General features: G+C 50.4%; 1 protein-coding gene across 1 annotated transcript; it reads left to right on the top strand.

The window, feature by feature from the left end:
* Positions 1-17,296: 17,296 nt before the first annotated feature.
* On the top strand, positions 17,297-22,588 carry LOC124243342 (uncharacterized). Its single transcript, XM_046668952.1, has 3 exons — positions 17,297-17,371; positions 21,597-22,229; positions 22,560-22,588. The coding sequence occupies exons 1-3, from the start codon at positions 17,297-17,299 to the stop codon at positions 22,563-22,565; spliced, it is 714 nt and encodes a 237-aa protein (XP_046524908.1). The 3' UTR covers positions 22,566-22,588.
* Positions 22,589-24,444: the final 1,856 nt, after the last annotated feature.

The raw sequence follows: 24,444 nt of genomic DNA, 5'->3' as shown, positions 1-24,444 counted from the left end.
GGGGGGGGGCGGAGCGCGGCGGAGGGGGCCAGCCCGCAGCCCCGCCGCCCGCGCCCTCGGCTGGAGGCCAGCCGCGCAGAGCGGGGGCGCGGAGTCTGGGGCTGGGACACCTGGGTCCTAACTCAGCTCCCCCTCCCGGCCACCCGCTCGTCTGTTCAAAGAGGAAGAAAGTTTACGGGGACCACGCCGTGAGGCTCAAGGACGGGGAGGGGCTCTCCTCCGGGCTGCTCTGGAGCCGCGGCGAAGGGGCGCGGGCTGTGCCTGGCCCGCACCCTGAGCAGAGGAGAGAAAAGACAGGAACAGAAACGGTGCGAGCGCGAAGGTCCACGGGGACACGTGGGGCAGCATTTCACATTCACTTACCAGTGACAGCATCTACTAAGCGCCAGGAGCTTCGGCATGCTTTAGCGGACAACATGCCCTAAGTTGAGAGCTGGAATTAAAGAGGTCAAGGGCGTCTCTGGAGGCGGCACCACGCAGGTGTGTGCTGGGCCGCTCCTCTGCCTCCCGACCGGGCTTCCTGCGGCCTTCACCCGGCCTGCGCTCTTCCCGCGGCGGCCCCGGGCTCCTCGCCTCCAGCCCCGAGCTGCTTTCCTCTCCAGTCCCAGTCCCATGTCTCTTTCCTGTCTTCTCTGTGGTTCCTCATCCTCAACTCCTGCAGCTCTCTCTGCCCCCAAATCCAGTCAGCCACCAACTCCTACGAGCTCTCCCTTGTAAAACCTCAGTCTACCCATTTCTCTCCATGACTACGGCCACTCCCACGAGCAAGTCAAGGTCACCTCTTGCCTGACCACAGCAGCAGCCGCCCAAGTGGTCTCCCTCAACTGCTGCTCCCTCCATCTAGCCCCTCTGTCTCAGCACCAGAGGGCTCTTCCTAATGTGCAAAGCTCGCCCCGCCTTCTGCGCCCCCTCTCCCTGTGGGTGAAGTCCAACTTTTTCAAGGCTTCCTTCATGGTCTTAGTCCTGCTCTTATTTCAGGCTGCATCTCCTTCTACTCCTTTTCTGCGGGCCCCTGACACACCCAACTATGTTCTTTCTTTCCTCCAGGCCTGTGACTGTTCTCTCCCCTCTGCCTGGAACACATTTCCTCCTTGGTCCTTCTAATCCCAACCTGTAGCCCACTCACACACCAGTTCGCTTGTTTAACTTCTGCTGATGCTTCAGACTGCACACCCTCTAGCACACTGCATTCATTCAGATTTGGTTCAGCAGACTACCAGAGAAAACCTAATAACAGTGGCTTAAACTAGAAAGGAGTTTACTTTTTCTCCTGTAAAAGAAGTCGGAGGTGGTCAGTCCAGGACTGGATTGAGAACTCCAAGGTGATCAGGGACCCAGGCTCCTTCTATCTTTCTGCTCACCATCCTTAGCATGTAGCAGCTATCTTCAAGATTCCCTCATAGTCACAACATGGCCACTTAGTTCTAGCCATCACACCTGGGTCCAGGCTGCAGAAAGTAGGAAAGATAAAAGAGGAAAAGGCATGCCTATTGTTAAATCAGGCTCCTTTAAAGAGTTTTTCTGGAAACCCCAGTGACTTCCATTTATCTCTCACTGGACACTTCTATCCGCAAGGAAGTCTGGAGAGTGTGGTGATGTTTATCTGGAGCCACTGCCACTCCCAACAATGCAGGAGATCTGTTAGGAAGAAGAGGAGAATGGATCACATGCACGACCAACAGTCTCTGCATCAAAAGCCTCCTGAGACCCAAGACTGCGTTTTCCACATCTGCTTTGGGCTCCTAGAATACTCGCTCTCTTACCATACTGCTTACCACACCTGACTGTCACTGCTCGCCTCCGCAGCCAGGTGGCCAGCTGCATGGGGGCAGGCATGGCTACACCCCCTGCTCCCACTGCGGTACCCGGAGCTTCAGACCTCATCACATAGGCAGGAGGAGGCACCAAGATATTTGAGCAGGGAAACCTCATACTCACAACGTGCTTTGGGAAAATTAACTTTGGCATCAGGTGCAAGGCAGTCTGGGAGCTGGGAAATCAGCGAAGAAGCTCTTGCAATAAATAGTGGGGATGAGAATGAGTAACAAGAACATAACGCCAAAGGGGCGGCCATGGAGCTAGCCTTAGAAGCATGCCAGTGGGGACCAGCCCCCTGGCGCAGTGGTTAAGTGCGCACGTTCCACTTCAGCGGCCCGGGGTTTGCTGGTTCAGATCCCGGGTGCGGACATGGCACCATTTGGCCAGCCATGCTGTGGTAGGCATCCCACATAAAAAGTAGAGGATGATAGACACAGATGTTAGCTCAGGGCCAGTCTTCCTCAGCAAAAAGAGGAGGATTGGCAGTAGATGTTAGCTCAGGGCTAATCTTCCTCAAAAAAATAAAAAAATAAAAGAAGAAGCATGCCAGTGGCCAATCGACAGCCTTTAGGACCTGGTCAGAGGTAAGGACTGAGCCTCCCGGAGTCCCCATGCCATTACTGGCTCCCCTGCTCCCCAAGTTAACTACTTGCACTCAAGTCCTTGTGTCAGGGTCTGCTCTGCTCTGGGGAAACCCGCACTGAGACCATGACTCCCCAGGGCTGTCTAAATGAGAGTCCTTTGAGGGGGCTGCCACGGTCACCAAGAAAGGCTCATGATAACAGACACTACAACTGAAATAAACCCCTCCAGAACCCCTGTCCCGAGCTCTGAGAGCACAGAGTCTTTAAGATGGCCCGCCTCGGGGACATGGGGCCACGGCTGCAGTAGCTGTACCACCAGGAACAAGCAGGGTGGGTTCTGCTTCCCTCCTGGGGACCCGAGGTTCTCTGGCAGATGCTGCTATCAAATCATCAAATCCTGTGCTATCAAATGCCCTTGGATCCTTACACGGGACATCTAAAATTCCCCAGGGAACACCCACATCAGTGTCACACACTATTAATGATGCCTAACAGATAGTTGATCAGAATTAGGGCGAGCCCTCCCAGCTTGGGAAGTAGAGGAATATTTGGAACCCTCCTTGACCAGCACCACTCTTCCTGCTGCCCCCTTGGGCAGTGGTTTTATCACACCCTAACACACTGCACGTCCCTGTCTCCAGAAGACTCAGTGCCAGGTAAATCTGAGTCCCTCTGTGTCTCAGGATATTGACTCAGTCTCCTTTGCTTAGAGTCAGGTAATGGGAATGCATTCATTCACTCAAAGGGAAAACCAACGTCTCCTTTTCTTCTTTTAAATCATCTCAATTTTAACTTCAGTTTACCGTCCCAGTGGGGTAGTAGCGAATTCCATCTCAGTTTTGAAAGAATTTTTGACTGAGATAAAATTTACATAACATAAAATTCACCATTTTAACCATTTGAAAGTCTACAATTCAGTGTCTTTTAGTATATTCCAATGTTGTGCAGCTATCACCACTATCTAATTCGGAACATTTTCACCACCCTAAAAACAAACCGGGTACTCATCAGGCAGTCACTCCCCATTCCCCCTCCCCCAGCCCCTGCCAACAACCAATCTACTTTCTGACTGTACGGATTTGCCTGTTCTGCACATTTCATATAAATGGAATCATACAATACATGGTCTTTCGTGACTGGCTTCTTTCACTTAGCATGTTTTCGAGGGTCATCTGCATTGTAGCATGTGCCAGTCCTTCGTTCCTTGTCATCTCAGTCTGTTTTGAGGGCTATCCTCCAAGCTTGTATCAGAGTCCCCAAGGCTCCTGAGGGAAGTATATTTGACACCCCTTGTCAAGTCAGCATGTTCCTCAAAGCCCAGTAGAACCTGGTTTCTGACTTTGACGCCATATGGGGTCTTTGCTGGTGCTGGGGCTCTGGGACCCAAGTCCTGCCTCTCCCGGCCACCCCACCATGTGGCCACCTCCAGGAGGCTATCTGACCTGGTGGTGGGCCCCGCTGCCCGTGAGGAGCCCCCAGACCCCTCTGCCCTTCCCAGCCAGGGGCTCACCCTCCTCACCTTACCATTTCTCCAAGGTCCTCTCCCTCCCAGGATACCCCGTCATCTCTTCAGTGGCCTTAGGTTTTTAGTACTGATCAGTTTCATTTTCAGGCTCCTTTGCCCTCTGCCCCACCAAAATCTGTTAGGCGAGGAGGTACAAAGCCTGGTGAATTGCTCACGATCAGGAAATATGTTGAGAGACAAACAAAAATTTTGTTAGAATCGATTATCCTGCCACCTGGCAGAGTCTGATGGTTAGACCTGAACCCTTCATCTTTTCCCATGTGCCCTGAGCAGTTCTGGAGTGTTGGCATTTACTGGACCAGGAGGGCACAGCGCTGCAAATCCAAATCTCCAGAGACCAACAGGTCACAGGAAAGAGTAAATTCTGCCAGCGGGGGCTGTTGAGGACCCCTTCACTCAGGTCAGATCGGAAGCTGCATTGCCAAGTGGGAATACAGCTCCATGTTACCAGCGCTTCCCGATTTTCCAAATGAGGTGGAAAATTGAGTTATGTGAAACTTCATAAATTTTACTGCCGGCAAATAATTCATATTTTTAATAGAAAACACTATATAAGCCAAAAAGAGCAACAACAACACACACACATCTGCAGGATCGATTCGGCCTCTGGGCTACTCGTTGACAGTCTCTGATTCAAGCAATACATTTGATGTCAGGGTGTCAGGGACCCTGTATAGCACAAGATGTCACAATCCCTCAGGAAAAATGGTCACTGAGTCAGACCCCCAAAGGTAAGGGCCTCGTTTGTTGTCTTGTTTGTCTCACCTGGAAGGAAATTTCTCCCTGCTTGTTATGTGAGGACAAGGTGTGGGCTGTCAGCGCTGTGAGCAGGAGCGGAGCTGGGAGGGCATCAGGAAAGGTATTTCCATGTGGATGAGGACTTAACCTGTACACAGGTTCTAGGTTTCTCGGTTTTGTTCCTTTGGTCTGGGCTTGAGAAGTCGCACTGCCTTTCCCCATACTGGCACACACCTGGAAGTCAAGAAATCACCTCAGACCTGCAACCAGGCTGCACGTCCCCATGGGACGCCAGGGAGGTCTTAGCTCTCGGCAGAGAGAGGGCTAGGAGCACATCCTTTACAATAACGAATATAAACAATTCACTTCACTGTCCATACGTTAACAAAGAGAAAACATTGTGAAACCAAGACAAGGAGAAGAAAAACTAAGTACTGATAGTAGAAAGCATTTTATTACGTAGTTGTATTTTGGCATAGTCTCTTTCACACAGTCTATTCTTGGCTGTCAACAATCAGATTCTCATTGCCAAGTCCATGTGAGTAGCGCTGCGTGATTCACTACTCCACGTGGAGTCACGGGGTCTTCAAGGTCCTTCTTCTTTGAGTTCAGGAAGACATTGTCCTTTTTGTGGATCAGAGAAGACATCCTTCTATGGAAGAAATGCCTCTCCACTGGGGCAAAGGCTCCCCTCTGTCGAGTTCATCTGTGTTTCTCTCTGGACCATGGCTCATCTTGCTGGAATAAGTCTCCCCAGCAGGTAAGGACCTCTCTTCCGTCCGGTCTTCTTGCCACAGGTTCCCCATGATGTATTCATTCTCCACCCTCTCAGGCCAGGTGATGACTCAAGAGTCTTTTTAGTCCTCAGCCTAACCCCAATATGCAGCCTATATTTGTGACCTCAAGTAGTGCACACAAATAGATTGCTCAAAGCAGAAAAGGGGATAGGCAAAAGACTTTCGCCAAGAGACATGCCAATCACAGAACCAACTGTGAGACGCGTTGCCAGTAGTACTGTGGCCCAGGAAACGAGCATGGGCTTGGTCAGTTCCCAGATGTGTGCACATCAAAAGATGATGGTGGTGAATAAATCTTTGAAGCGGCAAATAATTTTGCATAGCCAGCTGTTTTCCTAAACTACTCCAAAGATTGTTCTCAGGAAGAAAGAGAGACCATGGGAGTTAAAGGATGTGAGAGTAAAGATGAGGGCTGGCCAGCTGGCCACTTTTAAATCCTCTCCATGACTTTTCTGCGCCCAGGGTCAGAGGCCCAGCTCGCTTCTCCTCGTTGGTGCAGCAGGGCCTGGAGATCGCCTGTGGGTTTGGCCAACACCAGCCTTTGTGAGCCAGATGCCAGTATCTCCGACAACACAGTTCCCTTAGGATTTCAGGGGCTTCCTGGCTATTAGCTTCCCAATGCCGCGGAGCAGTAACAAAGCCGCCGACCCTTGTTACTCTTGAGTCTTGACTTCTGGGTGTGTGCCAGTATGAGGGGGAAGGCAATGTGACTTCTCAGAAATCTTGTCAAGGGGAAGTCTTTGATTCTAGAATCTTTCCTGGACATTTCAAGCCTCAGGGCTCCAATCAACCCTGAAGGACCCCCATCATGGCCCCTGCCTTGGGGTGACAAGGCACTATAGGCAGCCTTGGGTTAGAGGACAATAGGGGAACATTTTGCGTAAATCTGGTGAGGAGGTACTTAGAAGCAGCAGAAAGAAGCAGCCCAGGTGGCGTAAAGGTTAGAAGCTTGTGACCGGCCAGGTCACAGTCCTGCTCTGTCCCTCACTTCCTTAGGATTTATTTCTTTACCTTCCCCATGCCTTTATTTTCCTTATCTGTAAATCAGCACCTACTTCAGAGGGTTGTTATAAGTACATGAGTTCATATACGTAGAAACTTACAAGAGACACCTCAGTGTCAGTTATTATCATTTATTCTCCTAAGTTCCAACCTTCTCTCTTGCTGTTTTCTGCCTCTCGGCCTTTGCTCACAGTAACTTTAGCTTGGTATAGAAAATTCAGCTCATCCAGTGTAGCTTGAGCAGACTCTCACCATATTGGATTGCAGGTCACAGGCAGAAAGGGCGTCTCTTAGTAAAGTTGTATTTTCTTCCTTCTGTGTATTATTTTAATTGTGGCAAAATACTCATAACATAAAATTTGCCGTCTTAACTGCTTGGAAGTGTCCAGTTCAGTGGTATCCAGACATTCGCACTGTGGTGCAGCCATGGCCGCCAGCCACCTCCTGAACTCCTTTCATCTGGCAATGCTAAAACTCTGTACCCGGTAAACAGCAGTTCCCTGTTTCCATCTCCCCCAGCCCCCTGGCAGCCACTGCTCTGCTTTCTCTCCCTAGGAATTTGACTGGTCTGAGTACCTCATATAGGTAAAATAATACAGTATTTGTCATTTTGTGACCAGCTTATTTCACTTAGGATACTGTCATCAAGGTTTGTCCACGTTGGAGCAGGGGTTGGAATCTCCTTTTGCTTATTTCTTTCGTATAGGATCTTACTGAATGAGAGTGGCAGGAAGCGCTCATCAGCTTTTTCTATTTAGCACCTTAGTTCTCCAGCATTGGTAAACACTAGTCTGAGCGGCCACAATGTGATTCGTTGCTTCATTACTGCATTACAAGAAGGCCGACTTGCTGCCAAGAAGAGAAGGGTCTGCACTTTGCCGTGTCTCAGCCAATTCTATACTCGAGGGTCACATGCGATCCCCCACTCTAGATGCCAGTTTCTACGTCAGGACTCTCCCCTGGGGGAGTTACAGAAAGCCCGGCCCACATCAGCTTAGGCAAAAAAGAAATTCATTGGCTCGTGTAACTGAAAGTTCAGGGTGGAGAGGGAGGGCTCGAGGTACAGCCGGAACCAGACTCTCAAGCTGTGTCATCAGACAGGCACCATCTCTCGCCGTAATTTGGCTCGGCTCCTCTTCATCACAGCTTCGTTCTCAGATTCCACACGACGGAAAGTGCCTCAGGCCTGCATCTCCCCAGTTGCAAGTTCAGCAGAAGGAAGAGAGCTTCTCTTCCCTTAAGAGTTCAAATAAAGTCCTGGTCCTGACTGGCATGGCCTCCCCTGCCCACCCCACCCCCAGTCACGTGTCCATCACTGAACCAATCACTGTGGTAAGGTCTGGACCGTGTGTCCAAGCCTGGAGCTGGGGTCAGGGTCATCCCCACCCCAATCACAGGACAGAATGGGGAAGAGACAATTCTTCAAAGAAAATGCAGGCTTCTATTACAAGAAGAAAGAGGAAAGTTTGCTGGGGAGAAAAAACAGTAAATATTTGCCACATATTCAATGGAATAGTATGCAGCCATTTAAAAAGAATAAAGTAAATTTGTATGTCCTGATTTGGAACAATCTCCAAGACAAATTAAGGTAGAAGAAAGCAAGGTACAGAAGAGTATGTATAGTGTGCCTATTTGTGTCCACCAAAAGATGTGTGTGAGGGTGTGTGTATGTGTGTGCTTGTATATGTGTGAAGATTTGGGGGAGAATATACAAGAAACAGTTAACAGTACAGTGGATCTGGGGGTGCGGGGTGGAAGGAAGACTCATTTTTGGTCTTCTATCCTTCTGAATGTTTAACTGAGTACGTGTGCATTTTCATTACACATCGACCTACCAGGCCCCATCTTTACGTTGTGTTTGGTGCACCTGTGTTGGAATTTTTACCTCACACAGTCTGGGGACGATCACTGGGTGCACGGAATCTATGACCCGGCTGAGATTTTGACTGAGGGGCAGTTGCCTGGGATAGCACAGCCCCGGGGCCCCAGACCAGGAACTGGGCAAAGCAGAGCCGCCTGTCATGTTTCCGTGGTCAGAGCAAGAGGCTGGGGAGCCCTTCAGAGGGAAAGGGAGCGTAGGGCTCAGCTCTGAGAGCTCAAGGTGGGGCCTTTCCACCTTTTACAGAAATAAAGAGAGCACTGGCATCTGGGTGGGCCTAGGTTTGGGGTCCAGAGGGTCTTTGGAGGGATCTCAGGGCAGCTGCAAGCCCACTTAGGTCCCCCTTTGGTACCTTGTCCCCAAAGATTACCGCAGAAGTGCTTCATTTTGCTTTGAGCATGAACACCGCTTACCGTTATTTATCTCAGGTGATTAACATTTATATCTAGTTACCATGTGGCAGATTCTACAAATCGCTAAGACATGTCAGATCAACTCTATGGTGTGATTTCTGGGTCCAGAAATGCGTCTTCTCCTGTATGTTAAGACTTCATCAGGTACTGCTCAGGTGGCCGGGCCATCTGCTCACAACTTTACAAAATGAGGAGCCCGGGAGCCAACCCTGGACTCATCACCCAGGAATTGCCAGCCACATTCACGAACACCCCATTTCCCCAAGATACATGAAAATCAGGCCGACAGGGTTCAACAAGTTTTTCTTCCTTCGACAAATTCATTAACAACTAGTGAGCATCAACTACATGCTGGGTGCTGTGCCAAGAATATAGAGGTCACTGATGTACCCAGCCCCAGCCCTTGGAGCTTCATGGCAAGGGCCCCAGTGGTGACTGGAAGCTGAGCCTCTTGGTCTCTCCTTCTCTTTAGAAGCTCCTAAGTGAGAGACCCCCAGGCCTTGTCACCACAAAGGTGAGTGCCCTGGCTACCAGCTCGGAGAGTGAGAGGGCAGCTATGTTTAGCGTTTCCTGATGGAACCAAAATCTGCAGCTAAGAAAAGCTGGTCCTGGCCGAAAGAAAGATTGACTTTTGGATGAGAACGATGTCTTCAACAATAATTCTGCCAAAAACCACTGTCTCAGGCATTAGCCTCTCCCTGGAGGGTAAGAGGAACCTGCAAGCGACAGAAAATTCACCTCACACAGGCTGAGGAAAAAAACCAAATCTGATTTTGTATTTTTTTCTAAAATGACAAAAAATAAACACAAATTTTCTTATTACAAAACTCATACATAGGCTGTTTTCATGCAAACAACATATAAAATTTTAAAACAACTTTTCCTTAGAATTTGGCATACTATGTATGATTGTAAGCACTTTTTAATATATGTAAAATAAATACTTATGATTTTTTTTTTACAAAAGTGGAGTTAATACATTCTGCAACTTGCTCTTATGCTATTTCATATAGCTCTACTGCATTCCTTTTTAACATTTATATAGAATTACATAGTACGGAGGTACCATAATTATTATTACTTCATTATTCTCCTGTTGATGGATATTTAAATTGTTTTTAATTTTGTAATAGTACAAACGATGCTGCACTGAACATTCTAGCACATATACTTTTGTGCCCTTATAGAAGTGTTTCTGCGGAAGAAAATTCTAGAAGTGGAATTATTAGGTCAAAAGTTCTCTGAAACGGTTCAACTTGATTTTGAAGTAAAGAATACTGTGTAAGTGAACACTCTGCAGACCAGAGAGTTATAAAATAATACACAAGATTAATTATTTAGAGCGAGCTGTAAAATGTGCCTGTGGGTATGCTCTGGGCTGTTGGGCAGACCTGGTCAGAAATGTTCCAGTGAGTTCCCTCACTAGGACAGGAATTCAGCAGAGCAGGATTCCTGAGTCGGTATCTCCCTGATCCCACTGACATGAACGTGTGAGGAGTTTTGATGGCAGCAGCAGGATTAGTCATGGACTGAACACACAGTTAGCCATAGATGGTGATGGATCACACAGGAGCATGAGAAACCCTCAGACTAGAAAGTACTGTTTTGGAGAAAGAACAGCGCCCCCAAGAGGCATTTGGCTGTCAGCACCTGTCCTCATAGCCCCAGCTGATCCTCTCTGCCTGTTTGGACAACAAACTGGGGTCAGTTTCTCATTTATTCTTAAACTTACCCAGTAAATATTTGTTATCAAAATATCTTCTTAAATAAAATTAATACAATATAACACAATAAGACTCTGGGTAAGTCTCAGAGAGTCTGAGTAAGTCTTAGTGTTCTCATCTGGTGAGTGACCAGAGGCCCGTGATATGCAGTGATGCATAGATTTTCCCACAATGGTGTGGGAGCCACTCCCTTATCGAGTCCCTGGGCCTCACCAGCTGGCCAGCGTCCACCTCCCAGGACAGTTTTGTTGTTGTCGCCACATTACTGAACATGCAGCGATGCTCCCCAGTGATAGAAACTGACACAATTGTTTAAAAACAGTCATAAGGTAAAAAAATAGAACATTAGTAGACCAGGAAACGATGGTTAACTGGTAGTCTAAGAACGAGTACAGGAACAACTCTGGACTGAGATTTTTTTTAAGGAGCAACTCAGGAGCCAAATAAACACTCGCATATTCCAGGCTTTCTCACCTTCTGCAAGGTTGACATTTTGGTCCGGATGATTCTTTGTTATGAGGGGCTGTCCTGGGTATTGTAGGATGTTTAGCAGTGTCTATCCACTAGATGCCACTAGCAACCCCCTAAACCCAGCTGTGACAGTCATCAATGTTTCTAGAACCACTGCCACATTTGAACATTTGGAGATTCAAAATCTTGGGGAGTATCTCTCTTGAAGGCCAAGCAGCTGCTGTGGACCCTGCCCCCAACCACAGGAACCACTTTGGACTTTTCCTAATCGATTTCCCTCATCCAGACCAGAAGCCTGAATTCAGCTACCATGGGGCGGGGTGAATAGCCCACAGGGAAGGGAGTAGCCTCTGGGGATGGGAAGCCCCTCAAACAAGAAACCCATAACTTGGTTTCTGGAGCAGCAGTGTGTGCTGGCAGCGAATCTTTCCAGAAAACTGGAGGCTCTGGCACTGTCCTGCCCAGAGAGAGACTGAGAAATGCCTGGTGAGGGGGCCGGTTGGAGAATTGCAGTCATCTTCATGTGCTCCCCAAGGTATTTACCGAGCACCTGCTCCTGGACGGTATGCTATAGTGCGGGGAGAGGGTTTGACAATAAGCCTGTTAGGTGGGGACATTTGCTGTGACAAGGCATGACAAGGAGAGAGGGCAATGACCGTTGGGAGGGGGAGCTGTTCCAGACGCGGGGGTCGGGGCCCATCATCTCTCTGATTGAATGACTTTCAACCTGAAAGACAGGAAGGCACGAGCATCTCATTTAGCCCCAAATTCCCTGAATCCGACAGCAAATGCATCTGGCAATACGGCACAGGCTAATTTCAGCCTAGTCGGGCTGTTAATTTACCACATGCTCTTGAGCAAATGGCCTTCTTCCCCTAAGCCTCCGTTCCCCATCCACCTGCTGGAGCTGTTTCAGGGCCGAAATGACGCAGACGTAGAACATATACTGTGAATAAATGCATAGGATGAAGATTAGAAACTTGTCTGCGGTTGTTACTTTCGAAACATGCCCAGACATTAAGGAACATTTTAGGAGCTACAAAGCACAGTAGATTTTTTTTCTCTCACATTCTACGCTTCAGTTAAGTAGGTGTCCAAAGCGGTAAGAAAAAGCACTGTTTCCTGTAGCGCTAAAACTGCTTTCCTCTCGAATGGGATAAAAATACACACAGCCTTTGTGAACATCTTTATTTCCCCTGGTTTGGCTTTGGGAACGACGGGAGAAAGTTTCTCTGAAGCCCCGCCCATCCCTTCCTTTTGCTGTTTATAACCCGCAGGGGACGCCGCTGGCCCCGGGGAGCCTCGACCCTGGAGTCCTGGGCAGACGCATGACATCCGAACCCCTCATATTTGCGGGGCAAAGTGACTTCACATCAAGCGTGAGGTCTAATCGGGCCGTGGAGAATTCGCTCACAACGGCCGTTTCTCTGCCTTAGACTCATCGATACTCAAACCCTTTGATTCGGGTGCCGTGATATGCCTGACTGTGAAGCGATTCCACAAGCTTCCAAACTCACTGCAGGGCTGTTATTATTATTGTTGTTGTTGTTGTTCAATTGTACACGCTGTGAGCACACAGAGCCGCTCCGGTCGTCCGAGGAAACAGCTCCGCGCTCAGAGGGTGCGGCTCGCGTGCTGCCCCCGCGGGTGGGCGCCACGCGGCCGTGGCCTGGAGCCGGGGTCGGTGCCCCGGAGCCCCTGCTCGGCTGGCCTGGGTTCTCCCTCCCTCTCTCAGGGCTCACCTCCTTGCCCCGAGACAGTGCTCCACCTAAAAGCAGCATTTGGGGGACAAAGCAGGCAGCCGAGGCGCGGGCGCAGGGCCGTTCGCCGTGTGCGCTCGGCTCGGGGAGCCGGGGAGCCCCGCCGGGGGGCGCGCGCGCGGGCAGGGCCGGGGCGGGGGAGGGGTCGCCAGCAGCGCCGCGCCCCGAGCCCCGAGCCCCCGGCCGGCCGCGAGAGCGGGCACCGTCCTCGCTCCGGGGAGAGGTGGGGGTCTGCCTTCTCCAGACTCCCCAGGCAGCTGCGCGGGGCGAGCGGCTTCCAGCGACGTCCTGCTTTACCTTTACGCAGGGTCGCCATCTAGTGACAACAAGGGTGTCTTGCTTTGTTCTAGCGGAAGATGGCCAACGCTGCAACTTCGGAACGTTTTGGTTTGTGCGGGAAAGCTCGATGGTGGGGGATAAACCCAGTTCCAGGCCCTACTGGGGGAGGATGATTGGCAGCCCTTTGCTCCCCTCAACACGTGGCCTGGGGCCATCTCCGCAGAGGACGGCGGGCCTGGCCTCCTGTTGACAGTGCTCTTGTTCCGGAAAAGGGGAGGCCTGACAGGTTGGCGCTGAGCGTCGCCACTCTGCCTAAGGGCTGTCTGGAAGTAAGCCTCGCTGAGGGCGCCCCACTATTTTGGGGAAAGGGAAAGGTGTTCAGGGAGCCAAGTGTCCCAGCGGAAGCTGCACCGTGACTAAGAGCACAGCACAGGCCTGACTCTTGCCCTCCCAGTGCACCTCCAGGTACAGACTGAAGATAGCGCAGGGCACAGGGCAGGACTCCCAGGTTCCTGGCATGGTCTCCCCTAGAGCTACCCTGCCTTGCCATTCCCACCTGCTCCAGGCACAGACCCAGAGTCAAGTGTGTTCTGCAGCTCAGTGAGCATTCAGGTGGGAAGGAGGCTCCAGCCTCCTTTTGTTAGACATCCCCTTTTCTTTCCTAGGGTTTTCTTCCAGCCCCCTGCTTGGCTTCATGGAAGGAAAGCACCAGCCCCATTAAGGGAATGGCCTCTCTCTGTAAGCACTGTACTCCCAGAGGCTGACGACCTCCTTCCCTCCCTGTGGGGCTGTAGTGAGGGGGTTTGGGGGAGAGGAGGAAAGAAAGTTCTCAACAGGCACCATTCAGTAGCCCTGTGGATAGGCTTGGCCTGACTGCTGAGATTCCCTGGACTTAGAATGTACGCTTAGCACCTCTTATCCACAGCTTTGGGCCTTCACTGCCATTCTTGGGCAACAGGACAAATCCCCCACCCACATGGGATAAGTGCATCAATAGAAGCAGATATAAACTGAGAACAGAGAGAGCAATCAGAGCTGCCATGTACGTTGGTGCAAGTTGCTAACTGCATAAGGGTCCCTGCCTGGGAGGCCATTGGGATCCGGAATTCAACCCTCACCTGATCGTAGAGCTGTGCCACCTGGCAAGGAGCCACTGCCTGGAAGAAGGGGCACGGTTTTCAAATTCACCTGCTCCCCGTGAGCCTGGCCACAGGGGCCCCCTTTTCTGATTCTCACAAAGGCACAGACAGGGGCGAGCTGCAGCCCTTGGGGAGCTAGGTGACTCTCCTTGGAGAAAAGGCTCCTGCGTGGAGCCCAGGACGCCTTGGCTTCCGTGGGCACTGACTCACCTCTGTTCTCCCACAAGTAAAAATTCCCCGGAGGTGCCCTGTGTGTTAACTGGGGGGCAAGACTTTTCTGGGAAATAATGTCAATACTCTTGCAGAAGCCTAGTATGGATTATAATGTTTGTCAAGCGGAAAACGTATTTGCCACTCTTCTGCTCACTCTGGCCTGGTTCCTCAAGCCATGCCATGAAGAGCCTGCCTCGTTCTCTTGTTCTCAGAACACCTTGATACAGACACTCCCCAGGCTGAAAGGTCATTGTGGTCTCAGTGGACAGAGATTAAGGTGGACCTTGAGGTGGGGTTATGTCTCCTCCGTCTGGTCTATAAAATTTGGGTGGTTAGCACTCGTTGATGTTTGAAATGGAACAGTCAGGCCTTTCCTCAGGGCCTATCAGAGGACCGGGAAACTGTATTCATTTGCCAAGGTTGCTGTAACGCAATACCGCAAACCAGGTGGCTTTGGCGACAGACAGGTATTGTCTCACAGTTCTGGAGTCTACAAGTCCGAGATCAAGGCGTTGGCAGGGTTGGTTCCTCTAGGGGCTGTGGGGAGAATGTGTTCCAGGCCTCTCCCAGCTTCAGGAGGTTTGCTGGCCATCTTTGGGGTTCCTTGCCTTGTAGACGCGTCACCCCAATCTGCCTTTGTGTTCACATGGCGTTCTCCCTGTGTGCGTGTCTGTGTCCAATCTCCCCCTTTTATAAGGACCCAGTCACATTGGATTAGGGCCACTCCAGTGACCTCACCCTAACTGATGACAGCAGCAATGCCCCTATCTCCTAATAAAGTCACATTCTGAGGTACTAGGGGTTTGGACTTTAGCAGATGAATGGGGGGGCGGGGCACAATTCATCCCATAACAGTAAGATCCGCAAACAAGATAGCCCTGAAAGCCTCATTTTCTACCCATTACCATGGTGACAGGAGGAGTTGATGGAGGGGGAACAGGGGAAGTTCAACTCCTAAAAGCTACAAGAAAGCTTTTCTTTCTGTGTCAGGTTTGTATCAGGACCCTGTCTGATCGCCTGGTCAACAATACAATCTCTAAGACAGACAAGCCAGACGGTCTCTTATTTGTGTGTCCCCAAAGGACACAAAGGAGACGGAGGCTTCAAGTGCCAAAACAGACCCGCACTATGTCAGTGCGAGAAGCTCAGGTCTTTAGAAGGCCTGGCGGACCCTCAGCGTGAGCCGTCACAGACCTTGTGGGAGGTCGCCCCTTTGGATTGGGAAATTATAAGTTTTCTTATCATCATTATAAAGGTCTCCTTAAAATTAACAATAGCTCAAATGCTTGTTTTAGTCGATATATTTTGCTTGCAGAAATGTCATGGTTCTGGCTAAAAATCATAGTGTTTGTTCCTTGAGCGCCGTGGCCAGACTGGCTCTCGAGCTGAGTCATGGTATTTAAATCTGTTGTGTATAAAAGTCCTCCAGAATCCCAGTTCGGGGCTGTGATGAGACAGGTGGGAAACAGCCCTCCAGTGGCCCGTGAAATCTTCATGGGCAAAAATGCATTGGAGCAGCTAAGCCAGCTGGTCAGAGCTTCACCCTGCAGACCAGGGGTCCTTCATGGCTGCTTCAGGGAATCTGTGGTCCCCTAAAACTGAAAACTGCAAAACGTATGTATTTTGCTAGGGAGACGGTCCCCATCTTTCCCGGAGACCCAAAGGAATCTATACAGAAACCAGCTAAGAACTGCTGCCCTAAAAACTCCCATCCTCTTGACATCTTTCTGGTAAAACAGTGAATTCCGTTTTCTTCTAAAGATAGAAGCTCAGCACGAAATTTAGGTTTGTTAGCAATGGGAATGAGGCCTTTAAACTTGACAATGGTTAATCTCCCAATCTGGACCTTGAATCTCCTGTCAAGGTTGTGTATGTGGATTTATAATTTGGTCTAAGGCTATGTTCTTGTGGGCACAGAATGGCACATGATGTGGTCCCCTATGGCCTGGGGTCTCTGATGGGTCTCCAGTAATAGAAATGGAGTCCATGGACTTGATCCCAAGACTGTTAGGGATGTAAGAACTTTCTACTAGAAGTTTGTCTCTGTAGAGGGTTTGTGTCGACATCAGCCAGAGTTGAGTGGCAGACAACTGCTACTTGGCCGAAGGATTCACAATGTTTATAATAGGACAGAAACTAGTCCAACTCTCTCTCTCTCTTTCTCATTCTCCCCATTGTCTGACCCCTCTCCACCACTCTACCCTGTTATATATATGGATATTATCATATACATATAATTTGTGCCTGGATAACTTTCATGGTACCTAGTACGGAAAGTTCTCAGTCTGTGTTACAAAAAAGACAGCCAGATAGCAACTTTTACAGAAATGAATTAAGAAATGTTAGCAAACTGTTTAAACTATTTTCTTAAATAGATTTCCTTCACAGCCAGAGATCTTCAACAGCCTCCCCGTGAGACATCAATTCTTCACTAACTGATGGGTTTGGCTTTTAATTTGGGGAGAGAAGCCTCTTTTTCTCTACTTGCTTGCACTTTTTGCTTTAATGTCTTCCAGAAAGCTGGGCCATTTTGATGCACGTGTCGAGCACCCTGGGAAGATCTCCACGTCGCTGTGTGCTGTGAGTGTCTCTCTCGGGCCATCCCTCTCTCTGTATTTGACAGGCTGGCTACCATGTTACGCTCGTTACCCTGCAGGCCTGGGCAGTGTCTGCCCAAATATGCTCACTGTTTGGAAAGCATCTGTGTGATGTAACCCAGAGGAAGGCTAAGGAAATCCCCCTCCCCAGCCAAGCCCTATGCAAGGGCATTAGGGTCAGAGTGTCTCCCTTATTGGCCATAGTCATCACCAGTGTTATTAACCTGAGTCAGAGAAGGTCCTCACAACTCCTACTTTTTGGGCAGTGGGGGAATTTCAGGTCCATGCTCGGTCAGGAAGTGAGGAATCTACACCATTGAGGGTGGTCCTGACAGGTGCAGGAGGGGTTGGCACAACATGTCCATGGACAAGAAAGTCCAGGCTGTGGGCTCCCCCTGCCACTGCCAGTCTTGGGTCATTGGGGCCATGGAGGTATGGTGGGATCTGTGGTTGGGAGGTGGGCTCAGGCCCCTGAGCCCCTAGAGAAAAGACACATGTGGTTTAGATGAAGGTCTGAGGGAAAATTTGGCCATGAGGTGTGCTGGCATCAGGACTGGCGGGGAGGAGAGGTGGCCATGACTTGGGGGCAGTGTGGAGAACTCTGGATCCTGGGGTTGCTCCCTTGTCGGGGGATGGGTAGCCCTGGGGAGTCACAGTGTTCGTGCAAGACCTCTCCTCTTTCTCACATGGACAAGTCCTTGAGTGTTTGGGGCCCTTCCAGTATCCAAGACAGGTCTCAGGAAGCAGGCCCACCTGTGCTGAGGTGCGTGGAGGGGACTGAGGGGCAGATGGAGGCAGGTGAGAGGGAGCCATCACAGAAGCAGAACAGGATTGAGATAGCCCAGTGCCTGGGAGCGCAGGTGACCCTACGCTTCGGACGGGCAGAGGCAGCCAAGTCAGTTCAGTCCCAATGGAGCCAAGTCCAGGGCCCAAGAGACAGTCAGGGGAGACCGACCCCCAGCGGGCCGTGGGGTTGCTGAGGCCTTGCGTCTGATCTTTTATCCTGAGCAGCCTGGGCTTCCTGCTGGCTCCAGCACTCCTATCCAGCCTGACATCCAGCTTCACTGGAGCAGCTCGACTTCCTGGGAGGACCAATGTTTCAGATTCAGGTGGAACCAGAATCTGGTGGGTTTGAAATTAACTCAGCCTCTTTGTCCTCATTGAGCTCTGCCCACTTGGGCCTAGAGTGGGTAGTCGGGGTCTTGCAAGGAGACCCCCACATCTTCTTCTGTAGTCAGTCACCGACTGGGTCCAGTAGAGGGGCTCTTGACCAGGGTGTGCAGTCAACAGTGCAGGCTGTCACTGCTCAGCCCAGGGATGCCACTCACCTGGACTCTGATGTGAGGGAGGGTTGAACATCCTTGGAGCAGAGCGCCTCGCTACCTGCTCCTGACAGCAGTAAAGAAACAAAGCTGATGCGTAGGAAGACTCTGACTCAGAGTTAGCCAGCTTACTTTCCTGTAGATTCAGGACCAAAAAAGAGAGGTATTTTCTGCTTCTTCCTCTTCAGAGGGCAGTTGGACTTTTTGTCCTGAAAATTGAAGCATTTCTAGCCCCAGAGGAGAGTTGAGTGTTTCGTTTTTAAAAGCCTAGACTCATAAAATAATCATAACACAGGAGGTTTGGGATAGAGGAAGACTCATGGATGGAGTCCAAAGAATAGCCAAGGATGGAGGAGCCCAGGTGGGGACAGGTGTTCCCATGGTACCAGAGACCCACCCCTAAAGGGGCCAGGACCTCAGGCTGGGGAAGGGATGAGTGGATGTGTGTGTGCAGAGACTCCCTCTGAGAGGTGCAGCTCTGGAAGGACAGCGAGGGAGGAGGGAGTCTGTAATACAAAGCCTGTATTAGTCAGAGTTCTCTAGAGAAACAAAACCAATAGGAGATATGTATATATATATATATATATATATATATATGTATAGAATTATTATAAGGAATTGGCTCACATGACTATAGAGGCTGAGAAATCTCAAGATCTGAAGTCACCAGGCTGAAGACCCAGTATAGCCAATGGTGCACTTCCAGTCTGAGGGCAGGAGAAGACAGATGTCCCAGCCATCTGCACCCACGTAAGGAGGGTGAGGGGGTGTCTGATCCCTAAAGAATGGAAGACTAGCCTTGGAGGCTGCATCTGTGTCACGCAGAAGCAGTAGCAAAACGGGGACCCAAGATTCAAGAAATTGGTGTCCCCTCCTGGGATACTAATAAGTCCTGGGGTCATTGTTTAATCCACTTGAGGGAGGGGACCCTGGAAATTGACTCATAGTGAGGTTCGTACACCTCCATAAGTGAGAGCTTGAACTGGATGTAGTATGACCTAGGAAGTAAAGAAAGGTGGCATTTCTTGTACTTGAATGTTGAAGTGCACATTACCACCCAATACAGACCTTTAGGAGCCCTGTCGGTCTAAGGGACAACAGTGATGCAGGATTCAGCTGATGACTAGTTGTCTCTGCAGCTGTTACCTAAGTGAGGGGTTGAACTTTAAAGAAAGTGAGATGTGGGGGCTTTTTCCCACACCAACAAGCAATTCTGTGACACCAGCTAGGCGTCCTACCATTCAACTCAATTCTGACGCTATCTACCTGGAGACAGTGTCAGACCCCACAGGTTACACACTGAGTCCCACAAGATTTCCCCCACTTCAGATGTCAATCACAAGTCTAGGCGGTTACCTGTACTTCTGACCAACTGGCTATAAATCAGAGGTTCCCACGACCCCCTCCTTGGTTTCCATTAATTTGCAGAGTGTCTCACGGGACTCAGGAACCAATTTAGTTGCTAGATTACCAGATTAAAAGGATATAACTCAGGAACGTGCAGATGGAAGAGATGCATAGGGCAAGGTATGTGGGAAGGGGCAGGGAGATTCCATGCCCTCTGCCCCGCATCTCCACATCTTCACCAACCTGGAAGCTCACCAGACCTCATCCTCTTGGATTTTTATGGAGGCTTCATTACAAAAGCACGATTGATTACATCATTGGCCATTGGTGACTGATTCAACCTTCAGTCCCTTTCCCCTCCCTGGAGGTCATCAGGCCGGGACTGAAAGTTCCAACCCTCTAATCACTTGCTTGGTTCTCCTGGCAACCAGCCCTCAGCTTTTAGTGCAGCCCAAAAGACATCTCATTAACATAACAAAAGACACCTTTATTGCTCTCATCACTTAGGAAATTCCATGGGTTTTAGGAGCTCTGTTCCAGAAATGGGCATGAAGATCAAATATATATTTCTCATTGTAAATCACAATATTATAGATGGTGTTCCCCGGATGCAGTGGTTGAGCCTGGTGATCTCTGGGCTCTCGTCTAAAAAACCAGGCAGATGGTCACCCAATCACACATATTCCAGAATTCAAGATTGTTCACACATGGTGGGGGAGGTACTGGGGAGATGGCCCCCCACTTCTACCTGCAGGGAGCTCCTGGAAGGGAGGAAGGAGCCAAGATTAGGCAGAACAGGAGCTGGAGCCATCAAGATAGATGAGGGGGCCCTAGAGGTGAGGCCACTCACTAAGACCACAGGAGAACGGTAAACTCTAGACGAGTCAGGCAGGATCCAGTCTAAGCCGGGAGTGGATGGTTTCAATGGCAGGTTTTCACCCCAGACTAAAGGGCTCAGATGTCTGAGGCCAAGAAAGGGGAAGGGGAGGGGGGGTGGCCAGGAGCCACGGCGGGACAGACAACTAGGCCAAGCTTGGGACCTCAGACGGGTCTAGGTGGGAAATGGGTTATGGCCTTGGCAGAAGGCCACAGAGGCCACATGGCCCTGTACTCAGGGGTCAGACAGGGAGGTGACAAGAGATGAGATGTGCCTCAGACTCACCAGCCACCTGCACAGTAGTGGGGAGGGCCCCTGATCCTCCCCAGGCTGGCCCCCCTTGCCAGCACTCTCTATATCGAGCCGTGCTTGGAAAGCTTGCCAAATGCTTGTATTGGGGAGAACTTTTCTTATATTCCACTGTTTTTTCCATCCCTGCCTTTCTCCGAAAATGATTGCTTTGTGGCTTTTTTCCTGATTATATAAATAATTACCACCTTTGTCTTGAACGCATGTGTTCTCCAGCTGCTAAATATTTGATTAGATGACAGCTTCCCACATTGAGTCATGGCTTCCTGGTGATGGACTCTAGGCCGTCCGTTCAATTTTCACAAGGCCTGCTTTGATTTGGGAGATACCCTGTGCCTAAGGACTTGCTAGCAAGTCTCAGAGGGGTAGAGGATAACTTTACCCCCAAATTTGGAGCCTCCTCACTGTGTGCTCCTGGCCACTTGTGTCTCCCTCTCCTCCTGCTGCTCTCACACTCACGCTGGGGTCCCTCCAGCCTGATGGAAAGAGCCCTTTACACACCTGCGATGTCAGGTGGTGGGCACTGCTTCTCCTGGTCTCGTGTTCCCTTGCCCCCTTGTCCATTTCTGCCCCTCGTCTCCTGATCCTTGCACTGGCCCCCTTGCAGGTCTTTCCAAGTGTTGAGCCTCAGACCCAGGGAGATCAGCTAAGGCAGGGGCATTAATCTGTAGGAGAGCTGGGTCCGCCCCAAATGTTACTGAGTCAGGGCTGTCTCTTCACGCACATGTTGGTTACTCACACTCCAGGAACGGATTCCATGGGTGGAGCTCCCCTAAGGGAGGACTTTTGTTTTGACATGCAGGGAGCAAGCAGCTTCTGGCTCAGGGAGATGTTTTCCCGCCCTGTGAAGCTTGCACCATCCAGGGGGACTGTTCTTTTAATCCCTGTTGCAGCCTTATCTACACACTCGACCGGAAGCCACCATTTGTTCCTCCATCGGAATCGTGTTTGTCTCTCTGCCCAGCTGCCGGTGGATCCTCCACTAAATAAACGAGGCAGAAACAGGGTGCCTTGTCACTCCCAATCGTTGACTAATGTCTCAGAGAGCAACAGAGGCCAGGTCGGGGGTGAGGAGTGGGTGTGTGGCTGCAGAAACTTGCAAGCGAGGCCTCGTCTGCTGCGTAACTGGGTCAACACCTCCACCTCGGCCTCAGCCCACGATTTGCATGGACCAGATCAGCCAGAGACTGGCGACGAAACCTTTGGGGAACCTAGAGGACTAGGGCAGCAAGAAGCAGGAAGAGGGGAGAAAACGTGTGTTCGGGTGTCAGAGATGCGAGACGGCATCTTGACTTTGCCACTTAGCGGTCGTGTGACCCTAGCAAGTTCCTCAGGCTCTCTGGCTCTCAGTTTCCTCACCTGTGAAGTCGGAATTTCAGTGCGTTCCTCACAGAGTCGTTATGAAGAGCAAATAGACACCACAGCTGAATGCAATGTATGAACCTTGATTGGATGCTGGTTTGAAAAAAAAATGGGGAAATTTAAATATGGTCTCTATCATATCATCTATTATGGAGTGACTTTTTGCCTCCTGGTGTAGGAATGGTATTGTACTTATGTAGAATACATGTGTTGGTAGGAGATAGATGCTTAAGTATTTAAGGGTGAAGTTTCACGAGGTCTGCGTGCACTCAAATGGTTCAGCAGCAACAAAAAGTATGTTTGCGTGGAGATAAAGACAAAGCAAAAAAGGGGAATGCTCATTGTTGAATCTAGTTGGAGGGTATTCAAGTATTCACTGTTTATTCTTTCCATTTTCCTTAAGGTTTAAAATTTGTCAAACAAAAATTGGGGGAGAAAAAGAATAAATGAGACGAGGTATGTCCAGCACCTCACACAATGACCCATTTGGCATTATTTAATTCGTAAGTATTCACTAGCCCACTGGGGGTGACATCAGCCAAGAACTAGGGATGGGCATGAAGACACTGTTCTGGGGATACAGCAATGATTTCTAGAGGGCGATAGATAAACATTAAACAGCAAAACAAACATGTGAACGTGTTGGCGGGAGACGGTGCCGAGTGCTGCGAAGACGGTCCACACCTGAGGGACTGGGGACCCGGGGAGGTGGGAGTGCCACAGTGGCTCGGGTGCCCCTGAGCCTCTGAGCAGGTGGAATGTGAGCTGAGGATGGGCCACGCCAGGGAACTGGCTGGGCAGAAGCGTCCCTCGTGCCCTGTGTGTCCAGGGGCCCTTGAAGGGTCCAGGATGCCATGGGGGGGTGACATCAGCCCAGAGCCAGGGGCCAGCATGTTTGTGTCCTCTCTAGCAGCCAACAGCCATGGTTCAGTTTATGCTCTTTTAACTGCTGAGTCTGTTCAGACAGGCCAGATCCCATCGGCCTCCCTGGACCCGTGGGGAGGTGTGGAGTGGGGGCAGGAGGGGGTAACGAGGAGACCTGCTGAGTCACTTCCTGGAACCAACGGGTGATCTGGAACTGGCCTTAGAGGGAATCTCAGTAGCCTTTTAGACAGGCCCTGAGACTGGCAGAGACACTTCTCATGACACAATTAACAAAGGAAAAGATGTTTGACCTTGTTCATAACTAAAGAAATGCAAGTTGAAATTTTATATTTTCACCCATCTGATTGGTCAAGACTGAGAGGATTGGTAATATCAAGTCTCTTTCATCATTGTTCGTTCAGCCTCTTGTGAGCTATTTGGGTAATTTGGGTACTGTCCATCAAATGTGAGATTGTGACGACCCTTTGGCCAGCAGTTCTATTTAAAAGAATCTATTCTGGGACCAGCCCCATGGCTGAGTGGTTAAGTTCACGCTCTCTGCTTCAGCGGCCCAGGGTTTCACCAGTTCGGATCCTGGGCACCAACATGGCACGGCTCATTAGGCCATGCTGAGGCGACGTCCCACATAGCACAACCAGAGGCATTCACAGTTAGAATATACAACTATGTGCTGGGGGGGCACTGGGGAGAAGGAAAAAAAAAAGAAGCGGCAAAGCCTGGTCCTCATCCTGAGAGAGCCCTGGGGAGCCAATGGTTGGACTTGGGTTTTCTGCCACTTGCAATCAGAGTGGTAAATAATATGCTAATTTAAGGCAAAAAGAAGGGTGCTAGGGGAAGGATACTCTGGGGTCCCGTGAAATCCACAAGCCAGCTTTAGGAGGGGCTGAAAGCAGAGAAACTCCAGGGACCCAAGGAGGAGTTGGTGGGCCTTCTCTAGAGAGTTGCGCTGTTGGGAGGTGTGACAGCTCCCAGCCCCGGGCCTCTCAGGTCAAGAGCCAATTTCCTGCAAGGGAGAATCTGAGTGGCCCAGGTGAGTCAGTGATGGTGAAAGGTGGGGGGGCAGAGACCACCTGCATGGGTCCAGAGAGCTGTCACCAGGGCAGGCAGCCATCAGAACAGGTGACTTGTATTGGTTTGCTAGGCCTGCCGTAACAAAGTACCACACACTGAGGGGCTTAAACAACAGAAGCTTATTTTCTCACAGTTCTGGAGGGTGGAAGTCCGAGATCATGGCGGCAGCAGGGTTGGTTCCTCTGAGGGCTGTGGGGGAGATCTGCTCCAGGCCTCTCCCAGAGCTGCTGGACGTTTGCTGGCCATCTCTGGCCTCCCTTAGCTTGTGGACACATCACCCCGATCTCTGCCTTCGTGTTCACGATGTTCACGATCTCTGCCACATGTCCCCT

The sequence above is a fragment of the Equus quagga genome, chromosome 8 (assembly GCF_021613505.1).
Source record: "Equus quagga isolate Etosha38 chromosome 8, UCLA_HA_Equagga_1.0, whole genome shotgun sequence".
NCBI lineage: Eukaryota > Metazoa > Chordata > Mammalia > Perissodactyla > Equidae > Equus > Equus quagga.
Note: the sequence above shows the minus strand (reverse complement) of the source record. Positions and strands in the feature narration are given on the sequence as shown.

Bases quoted from the DNA above. Each gene is read 5' to 3' on its own strand.
- LOC124243342 (XM_046668952.1), top strand. From the start codon at position 17,297: ATGTCCATGGACAAGAAAGTCCAGGCTGTGGGCTCCCCCTGCCACTGC. The intron at 17,372-21,596 runs GTATGGTGGGAT...TTTGACATGCAG, and splicing joins GGGTCATTGGGGCCATGGAG to GGAGCAAGCAGCTTCTGGCT.